This window comes from Meles meles, chromosome 18, assembly GCF_922984935.1.
Source record: "Meles meles chromosome 18, mMelMel3.1 paternal haplotype, whole genome shotgun sequence".
NCBI classification, from domain to species: Eukaryota; Metazoa; Chordata; class Mammalia; order Carnivora; family Mustelidae; genus Meles; species Meles meles.
The window spans coordinates 11,225,939-11,236,775 of NC_060083.1; the positions used below are offsets into that span (position 1 = coordinate 11,225,939).

General features: G+C 53.8%; 1 protein-coding gene across 1 annotated transcript; it reads right to left on the reverse strand.

The window, feature by feature from the left end:
• Positions 1-145: 145 nt before the first annotated feature.
• Positions 146-6,329, reverse strand: MED31 (mediator complex subunit 31). Its single transcript, XM_045986512.1, has 4 exons — positions 6,219-6,329; positions 5,557-5,634; positions 5,182-5,278; positions 146-552 (listed from the first exon to the last, which is right to left on the reverse strand). Exons 1-4 carry the CDS (start codon positions 6,244-6,246, stop codon positions 360-362), a joined length of 396 nt encoding a protein of 131 aa, XP_045842468.1. The 5' UTR covers positions 6,247-6,329; the 3' UTR covers positions 146-359.
• Between the last annotated feature and the right edge of the window lie 4,508 nt (positions 6,330-10,837).

A 10,837-nucleotide genomic window follows, 5' to 3' on the forward strand; every position in this document is an offset into this window, starting at 1 on the left:
GTGAGAGGGGTAGGGCAGCTCACTGAGGGACAGGAGGTCGGACTTGCCCAGGCTCCACTGTACGTGAGGAACAGAGCTAGTCTTGGAGTTCGGGACATTTGGGGGACCTCCCCGTGCCCCATCCCTCACTGCAGCCTTCCAGTGGTTTAAAGCACCTGACCTGTGTCTTTATTGTTGGTTAAGCACTAATAATAACTTACAAATCCACAGGAAACCAAAGTACAACTGCGTGACAGCAGTAGCCCACGAACAATACAAAGGGACCTGGAGGGAGGGAGCCAGAGGCAAGGGCCCTCCGCAGGTTCGGTGCCCCCCCCCCCCACAAAAGGGAGCTGGAGAGAGTCCACGGCGGCCGCGCCTCACTTCCCCGCGGCGCTGTTCTGCTGCTGCTGCTCGGCCAGCGCCTGCTGCAGGCGCATACGCTTCCGGGAGTAGTGCTGCCAGTGCAGGATCTGCTGCTCGTCGATGAACTTGGCGCACTGCGCGTTCACCAGCTCCTTGCGGAAGTGCTCGTACTGGAGCAGCTCCAACATGTGCAGACACTGGGGGTACCTGGTTCAGGGCCACAAGCTAATCACCAACATGGTTCAGGTCAGAAACGCCCAGCTGCAATCCAGGCACTCACCCAGAAATGGGCCACCTACCAGTTCTAGAATACTAACTCGGCTCACTTTGGGAGTACGGGGTTCTGTGTGTCCTGCTTCTGCCGGTCATCCCAAGTCGGCATGAAGCCACATTTTCAAACGTGAGAAAACTTAAGTTCAGGAAGATTCAATACTGCCCAAGACCACACAGGAACGGGTAAGCAGAGTCAAACTCTGGGGGCAAACTCTGCTATTCTAGTGGTGTCCAAGGTCAGGAACATGAACACTTTGGAACTTTAGTAATCACCTTTTTAATTGGTAACTACTGGTTTTCCATCAATAGTGACAAGGACAACCTCTATTCAAAATTGAGTCTGTTTTACAAAGAACTATGCATGGATCTGGTGTTCTAGTCTTCCACAGGGACTTAATTCTCACATACTCTAAGACTGAGAAAGCGAGTCAGGAACTGCAGTGTAAAGACAGCCAACTTTCCAACTATCAGAAAAGGAGTGACAAGGAAGGCGGGCGGCTAGAACAGATGCTGTGTTACGGAGCTACAACCGAAAACATCAGCATGAACTCCTGGCTTATCGCACAGAGACAAAGAAACAGACAAGGATTAGAAAAGCAGACACAGTGTACACACACACACACACACACTCTCCCCCCTTGGCTGTGTGTGCCAAAAAGGGCCTAGAAGCAATGACCGTGGTACCAATGAGCACATTCTATGCCCAGATTGTGGATTTTTCAACAGCATTTTCCAGGGTTTCTTGGGGGAAATGGCTGATTCCTGGGCTAATGCAGGGAAAGTACGAGATGAACCAGAAACATTATGTAGTGCCAGAAAGTCAAGTGCTCAAAAAACTATGGGGATATGTCCCAAGCACTCAGGAGCCAATCTGAGGGGCCAAATCTGGAATCATTAGAACAAGAAAACACATAATTATAAACCAAAATATAAAAATAAGAATCCAAGAATCCATGCTAATATAACTCTTCTAAATGAATAAATAAGGAGTAAGAGAATGTTCCTTTGTTAAACCTAAATTACAACTAATAAGTGTAGAAAGAATGCTAGAAAATCACAGTAAAAATTGTTTCAGGCAAGTATCAACAGATGCTAAAATTAGTGGGTAAAAGTAACGATATGAAACAAAGTATTTATGTAGTCTCAAAGTATTTCCTCACAAGATACTTACTAAATACAAAGGAAAACTAGTAACTTGATGTGGAGAAACCTGGCAGTCATCGCCTCAACCAAGTGATCGAAATGAACATCACCAGTCATAGGTCAGAGAGACGACGACTGACGGGACACACCAAGAAGCCTACAGCATCGCTTCTGGGTCACAGTCACGGGGCGGGGGGGAGGGAAGGATCAAGAAACTCAGATTAAAGACTAAGAAGACACGAAGACAAAACTAGCATAGCAGCCTAGACTGCATAGTGTCCCAGACACAGGACATTGATGAGCCACTGGACATAATCAGAATAAGGGCTGCAGACTAGATAATGGTCCCAGGAAAACGTGAACATTTACAGTATCTGGGTGAAGAATATATACCTTCCTGTTTTCTACGAGACATGATTTCAAATAGAAAGGACAAAATCCGAGTAATTTTCTAAGAGACATTATTTCAAATAGAAAAGACAAAATCCGAGTAAGTCGATTATAAAACTTCTACAGAGAGCGCCCGGAGCCCAGGACTGTGAAGCAGTACACAAATGGCTGAAGTGTGAAAACAGTTCCTAGGGCCGGGGACGCACTCCCTCAACGCAGGGTCTGACTTAGTAGGTCTGTGTGGGGCCTGAGCTCTGCATTTCCAAACAAGCCAGTGACAGCGGCGCTGCTGGCCTGAGGACCACACTGTGTAGCGGGGCCGGATCCCAATGCCATCGCTCTGACAAAGGTGCGCTGTTTACACCCCGAAGACACAGCTGCCTGTGGCCGTGGCAGCTTCCCCTGAAATGCCCTGCTCACAGCTAACCTGGCTCTTTCTTCCCTTTCCGTGCGGACAGCGGGAGTTAAAAAGCCCTGGGCTTGAGGGGCGCCTGGGGGCTGAGACAATGCTCAGAGAATACTAAATTTCGGAATAGGAACTGGTAAATACTTGGACCAGCTACAATTATGGCATTAACCAACACGAGTAAGGAAATACAGAAGGAAATGAGACGTAAACGGAGAACTCAGTGGCATGGCGAACTACCGAAGGGTTCAAGTGGGCATAAACTTCTCAGTGAGCCAGCAATGTGCAGCCTTGCCCTTTCCCCCCGACAAAAAACAGTAACGAACTCAAGTTACACTTCTCAAAGGGTAATGCCCACATGCAGAGAAGAAAGGTTATCAGCTCTAGCACGCCCTGACCACTCACTCTCAGGGTCTTGGCAGAACAGTGGAAGGCACAACTGCAAAACATCCACGGGGGGCGCCCGAGAAGCGGCTGAAGGGAGCCAAGAAGAGCGGACAGGAGCAGCCCCCCACAGGCGCGGGGGCTGGGTCCTGCTGGAGCAGGGGTCTGCGCACCGTGGCCCCTCAGACCAGCCAGGCACCGACTTGGAGGCTCAAGGACCTGCAGTTTTTGGCTTTTCCAGGGTTCAGATCACTGTAAGAGACCTCCCAGTCTTCCAGCGGCGGCAACTACTACACAAACCCTGTGCAGCCTGTATGCCCGGGGGGTTAACCTGCAACCTCACCTGAATGTGCGTATCGGAAGGGCAGTTGCCTCCAGAGGGCAGACTGGCTCCGGGTTAATTCAGGGACAAAACTGGAAACACGGGTTAAAGCTACACAGGGATATGTTAAATCCCAAAGTAAGGACAAACTCCAGCATCTGGCTAAGGCCGGAATCGGCTGTCCCTCAATGGAGCAACAGGGGACAACTTGGTCCTGGCCAAAATGCAGCCGGCCACCCCAGCAACACTGTGGGGGAGACGTGAACTTGACCGTGCCTGTGGCTCCTTGTCCACAGACAGTCTCCAAGTCTACATACACACAACACCCAAGAAAGTCTTCTCTGGACTATTAGAGGAGCAAGTGACTGGTGATAAGGGACCAGGAAGGGTGCAAGGGTCCTACTGGCTTTGTGAATCAGCGGACATAGATCAAAAAAGTGGCCTGAATAAAGGACAAGTTTGAATCATTTTCCTATCAAACATGGTTTAAAAAAAAAAAAAAGACAAAATGTTTCACTACTGCTTCCTGAGTACCTACTTAATACACAGCAGAGCTGGGGCGCCTGGGTGGCTCGGTAGGTTAAAGCCTCTGCCTTCCGCTCAGGTCATGATCTCAAGGTCCTGGGATCGAGCCCGGCATTGGGCTCTCTGCTCAGCAGGGAGCCTGCTTCTTCCCTCTCTCTCTGCTTGCCTCTCTGCCTACTTGTGATATCCCTATCAAATAAATAAATAAAATATTAAAAAAAATACACAGCAGAGCTGAGAGTTCAAGGTTTAAATGAGTACAGTGCTTGGCACCGAGGCGGCCCTAAAAAAAAGGCAGCAGCTACAGACATCCTGGCGTGGTTTTGTTTTTTGGGTTTTTCTGTTTACAAGCTAAAGGTTTGTGGCAACCCTTCCTCAAGCAAGTCTACAGGCACCATTTTTCCACATTTGCTCACTTCATGTCTCTGGGTCACATTTTGGTAATTCTCACATTTCAAACTTTTCATTATTGTATTTGTTATGGGGATCTGTGGTCATGACTCCCTAAAAGCTCAGACTACGGTTAGCGTTTTTTAACAAGATTTTTTAAATTGAGGTACGTCCCCTTTTTTTACTTAATACTATTGCACACTTAACGGCCTGCGTAGTAGTGTTAACATCACCTTTAAATGCACCGGAAAACCAAAAAACTCATTTGGCTTACTTTGGTAAAATACTCCCTTTCCTGCAGTGGTCTGCAAGCAAACCCACGCTATCTGAGTTGTGCCTGTACTAAGAGTCAGGTAAGGCCACCTCCTCCAGAAAATCTTTCTTGTAAGCACTCCTTGTCCTTTAATCTTCAGGCCCAGGCCATGCCACTGCATCTATAGATGGTGGGCTCGTTAGGGTCAGAAACCCGCTGAAACAAAGCAATTAACTGGCCTTTCTTTGTGTTTCAAACCAAGCAGCTACGTTGTCATGCTAAGCCTTGCACATGGTACCCCCAGCCACACACACAGGGAAAGATAAAGTCACGGAACAGAGCCAGATAGCAGAGTTCTCGTCCCCGGAAAAAGACAGGACCTTGTTCTGCACGCAGTGGGAAGCCACTGAACGGCTCTGAGCAAGAAAGGGTCGCGTTGTAATTTACACTTTTGAAAGATCGAGCTGGCTTCTGTGTAGAAAACTGTTCTGCTTGGTTTGGCTTGGGGGAGGGAGGACCTAGAAGGACGGAAGGAGCAGAAGCAGGAACAACGGTGGGGGGGGGGGGGGGGTGTACACCGCAGTAACCCAAGCTGCAGATGAGAACATCCTGTATTAAGATGGAGGCAACTGGAAGAAGTGGAGATTCAAAATGTATTTTTCCAGTGTGAAATGAGAACACATGTGAGACATCCATGTGCTGGAACATAACAAACTGTGCACATATTAGGACAATAAAAAGCAAACTTACTTTAGATACTTGGCATATTCTGGTTCCTTCCAGTAAAGCAAGTACTTAAGATAGTTGACAAAAGCTTTGTCTTTGAAGTAACCTCTCTGGGCCAGAACTGTAAGGAATAAAAAAAAGGTCTATAGAGCAAACCAACCCCGGAGGACCCATGCGCCACCCCTAACGTAAGCCTCTGCCCGGGTAACCTCCCCACCGCCGACACACACCCTAGTCAAAGCAGAGCCCCAGTCTATTCCGCACATGCGCGCGCACGCACGTGTACGCGTGGCCGCGACCTCGGCACCACGTGTACATGGAAACGGGTCCCACAGGAACCGCGATGCCTCCGCAGAGCGCCCTCGAAGCCGCCCGGCGCACAAGGGCTCAACCACTTACAGTTCAGGTAGTTGGGGTTGGCTAAGCACTGCACGAACTCCAGCTCCAGCTGAAAGCGAAGTCGGTTCCCGGCATCGTCTAGAGGAAGACAGCCCAGACCGGCCAGAGTCAGGATCACGGTCTGTCCCCCCGCGTGTGGAAGAGAAGGGTAGCAAGAGAAGAGGAGCGCTCGGGTGTGTTTCCGCAGGACTCCCCAGCGATGACACAGGTGCGCCCGCCGGGCAGGGTACTCACCCCTGGAAGCCACTGCTCCCAGGCGAGGCTGGGGGCGTCGGCGGGGGCGTCAGGAGGCCAGGTGAGGGGGGATGTCGGGAGGCTGGGGGCGTCGGGGCCCGGGGGTCAGGAGGCGGGGGTGGTGGGGGGTCGGGAGGCTGGGGGAGTCGGGGTCCGGAGGTTCAGGAGGCCGGGGCGGGGGTGGCTTGGGGACCGGGGGGTCGGCAAGGTCGGGAGGCAGGGGAGTCGGACCCGGGGGTCAGGAAGCCGGGGGTGGGGGCTCGGGGCCGGGTGGCCCGGAGCTGAGGGTTCGGGAGGTAGGAGGGGGTCGGCGTCTGCCGACGCGGGTGAGGTGAGGAGGACGGAGCCGCAGACAGGAAGCCCGGGGAGCGGGACAAGGCGTCTGGCCCGGGGCAGCGGCGTCTGCGAGCGCTCCGGCCGCCACTTACCCGTCTCCATAGCGACGGCCGCGGCCATCGGGAGCTAAGGCGCTAAGCCGTCACCCGCCGAAACAGCTACCGCCCGGAAGTTCCGGAAGCCCCGCCCCTCTTCCTGTCGCGGGGTAGTGTGGGACGCGGGGCGGGGCGGGCCCGCGCAGGCACCGCCCACCGGCCCGCGCAGGCACCGCCCACCGGCCCGCGCATGCGCCCCAGGGGCAAGAGGCGAAGCGTTGTTCCCCAGCTCGGGAGGGGCGGGACCCCTGCGCGTGGAGCCGGGTTCGCGCTCCCGCAGCCCCGCGATGCTTCCATCCTGGAGCCTGCGGTGACCGCACCCGGATGGCGTCACGCTCACCCTGGGGCTCCCCCGCGCATCGGGAGCGCCTGCAGCAGGGACACGGCCCCCCGCTGTGTCGGGGTCCCCCCGCCGCGCTCACAGAGCCCGACCCCCGCCCCGAGACGCCCCGACCTGGGCCCGGGCGCAGGTGCGCGGGGTCGGGACGCGGCCGGCACGGTCCTCCGCGCGGCCCCCGGGGCCGCCCCGCCAACGACCCCCAGAACCGCCTTCCGTGGGCGCCGGCGCAGGAGGCTCCGAGCCCCGGAGGCTGCAGCACCTGAGCTCACGGACAGGAGGCTGCGGGCGGCTCCGACCCTGGGGACAGGGACCATCCGAAGCGGTGGCCGGCGGAGGGTGCGACCCCAAACGCCTAGAGGCCGTTAACCAGCTGACCGGCGGGTCGGCGTCTCCGCCCAGCGCCCGCTGGGCTCGTGCTCGGACTGCGGACCGCACCCCGGGCCCCGCGTTCGTAGGTCAGCGGCGGGTGGAAGTGACACAGGGCGCCAGCGACACCCGGACGCGGAGCAACCTCGGAAGATCTCGGCGGGGGAGGGAGGACTCTGCTGGGGCTTGGGCTGCGGACCGGGCAGACGGGGCCCGAGCCCCCAGACTCACAGTCCGCTGAAGGGCCACGACGGCGCGGAAAGACGTTTACCGTTGAGCCGAGCAGCTGGGAAGGAAACAAGTGGGTCATGGACAGAATTGAGACGAGGGGCTCATTACATGGAAGGGGCAGGGAAGGGCCTGCCCACTCGCGGACCTTTGACCTGAGGTTTTGTGTGGGTGAACAGAGAGCGTGCTTGCCGGGCAGAGGGAGCAGCAGAGGGAGTGCAAATTGCAGCAGGCTGGGATGCTCAAGGAACAGAGAGACCAGGGCAGCTGGAGCCCAGGGAGGGCCAGCGCGGCCCAGAAGAGAGGATGTTGGAGGAAAGGCAGAGGCACGTTCCCGGAGGGTCTTGGAAGCCACAGTAAGGAGCCTGGGCTTTACAAGGCCGATGGGAAGACGTTGGAGGGTTTTCCGCAGGTGACTGGCGCGATGCAGTTCACACTTTTAGAAATATCCCGACCTGTGTGTGCAGGATGTAGGACGGTGGTTCTTGGCCAGAGGGGATCTTGTCCCCCAGGGGACATTTGGCAATATCTGGAGACATTTTTGTTGCAATCTGAGGGGTGGTAGTGACGGTGTCTGTGGGTGGAGCCTAGGGATGCCGCTGGACATCCTACAATGCACAAGACAGCCCTCTTCCCCAAGCAAAATGTCAGTGGGGTGAGGCCAGGGACACCCTGATTTGGGAGCAGGAAGTGGCTGGCAGGAGAGGATAGCGGCTCACACTAAGAGGGCAGAGGGTGTGCGAGACAAGACAGCAGACAGGGACGTGTGCTGGAGGCAGAGCAGACCTGACGGAGGACTGGAAGATGAGGGGAAGGAACGGGAGCACAGAGAAGGCCTTGCAAGTTTGGACCTGAGCGGTTCAGTGCACGGTGCTGCCACATCCTGCTGGGACGAGCCTGTCAGATGCCCACACGGAGACACTGAGTGGCAGCGGAATGCATGGTGCTGGCTACCACAGGAGGCGAAGGAGGCTCGGAGTACAAAAATGAGGGTCATCGGTGCATGTAGGGCATTAAAAGCCATAGGACTGGGTGTCGCCTGCTAGTCTGTCTCTTCGGTTTATGCCACGTGAATGAATGTAAAGACTGTTCAGAGAGTACCAGCCGGCTAAACACCGCTTCTCCTCTCCCCCACCCCCACAGCGAGCTGCCCAAATTTCCCCTGTCTGAAGTCTTCTGGCGGCCACCACCAAGGGAGAAAGTTTGCACTAAAATGGTGGACGAATCTTAGCTTTCACAGGCAACTGCCCCTGGGAAGGTCTTAAACATCCATGTCTTGGGGTTTTGGGAGGGGGGGGAGGTGCATGGATAGTAACGCTTGGTCCTAGTCCCAGGTCCTCGTGGGACAGTGGATGAACTTCTGAACTTAACAGTGCTTCTCACCTGGGGCCCTTTTGCCCCACAGGGGACGCTTGGCCATGTCCGGAGATATTTTCATCACAGCTGAGGGGGGTGGATGCTCCTGGCATCTGGTGGGTGCGGAGATGCCACCGACTGTCCTGCAATGCACAGGTTGTCTCCCCACCCTGCCCTGGACAACAAAGGATCAGTCAGCCCAAAATATCAGTAGTACCAAGGTTGAAAATTCCAAAGATTTTAGCAGCTTTAAAAGGCTAGAGCCTCGTCAGCGGGGTTGGGAGGGGAGTCCCCCACTTTGTAGCAGGATTTGCTGAGGGAGAGAGTTAAAGGTAGGTAGTGAGTGATTCTGCCGAAGGTTAGGACAGGAGCGCTCAGAGAGGGAGAAGTTGATTTCAAGGAGACCTTGCCTCCCTGCTGCCAATAACTTGTGGGATATCCACCACCAGAGGAAAGGCAGGTGGTCCCCTCTAGCATAAACGACCCTGGGGTGCCTGGGTGGCTCAGTGGGTTAAAGCCTCGGCCTTCGGCTCAGGTCATGATCCCAGGGTCCTGGGATCAAGCCCCGCATTGGGCTCTCTGCTCGGCGGGGAGCCTGCTTCCTCCTCTCTCTCTGCCTGCTTCACTGTGATCTCCGTCTGTCAAATAAATAAATGAAATCTTTAAAAAAAAAAAAAAGGCATAAATGACCTTGATTCTGTGGGACCTCAAGGAGGGGGGGACACGTGCTCCAGCCACTATGCTAAATCATTACCCACGAAATTTCATTTAATTACTGGGCAGTGTCCTGGGCTGCCCAGTGAAACAGGGGCTCAGGCCAGAGGGAGGTTATAAAACCCCAGAGGCTACTGGAAGGCTTCTGACTCATCAAACTTCTGCTGTAAACTAATAATTAGGCTTCAGAATTTAGTCTGTGTGCGCTTAGGAATTCTTTTTAACGTGACAGACCATGGACATTATATCCAAACACTCTCCTACACCATGTTGTTGCTGTTTTTTAATGAACAGAGTAGCTGTTTTCTTTAACAGTGTTTCTTATTAACACTTTTATTACAAAGGTGATAATGTGATAATGTAACATGAAATAATTGCAAAACGTGTAAAGGAAAATTTAATAATGTGTTATCATTCCTTTCCATTCCATCCTATGGAAACGTTTAATGTCAGTAGCCTGGGGTGTATCCTTCCAGACCTTTCTGCAGCCCCTGCTTCTGTCCCCCTTTTTCATAGCCCCTGGAAGACGGGTTGGAAGATGACATGGAAAAGCCAAAGGCTTGCTTTCCAGATGACTGATTCTCTTGAAAGGGTACGGGCTTCTGGTAGCTTCCTTCTGTGTGTCACACCCATTCCATAAGAAAGGTTTTACGTAGGTTTGTCCCTCCCAATTTCATTTATCCGTGTTTCAAAGCTGAAGTCCAGAGAGGCATACATACAGCAAGAAAGTGTCAAAAAAAAAGAGAGAGAGAGACAGGAGTCGTGAAGGAAAGGATGTCGTGTGATATTGGTCACATGTACTGCTCAACATATCCGATTCCACAGCTTTGAAATGACCCCACGTGTTAAAGGAGTTTCTGTCTGTCCTTTCAGTGCACCTGCTCCGGGCCACGCATGTGTGCTCTGGGAGCTCCCGCACAGCACGGCGCTTCTGTGCTGCGATGTAGCATCTAAGGCTGAGCCGAGTGGGTACACAAGAAAGCAAAGAGGGATGATTCCCTGGCCAGGAAAGCCTTTCCTGGCCCCAGCCATGAATCCCTTAGATTTCTCGAGCCAGGTAAGAGCCGTGACTTGCCTTTGGTTCTTGCCAACCAGGTTGGTTTGGAACTAAAGATGTACAAGTCAGCACCCGCCGTCCTCAAAATCCGTCTATTCCTATAGAAGCCGAGAGCAGCTTTCAAAATTCGGCGTGGATGTGTCTCGCTGTCAGCTGTGTTGAAAATACTTGAGAAGCAAGAATGCCTTTCACACGATACTCTTTCCCAGATCGCACAAGCCGCAGGAGGAACCCGCGAGGCACCAAGCCCAAGCCCTCGTGTAGATCCCCCCGGATTCCTGACCCAAATGCCTGTGCTGGGTACGTGAGCCAGCTTCTAGGGGCCTCCATGGGCTGCAGCCTGGAGAAAGAGTTCATGGCTTAAAAACATTTTTGGTGGGGGTGGGACCTGGGGGGCTTCATCAGTTAAGCATCCAACTTTTCTTTTTTAATTATTTTTTTAAGATTTTATTTATTTGAGAGAGAGAGTACAAGCAGGGGCAGAGGCAGAGGGAGAAGCAGACTCCCCATGGAGGGGGGAGCCCGATGTGGGGCTCCATCCCAGGACCCTGGGAC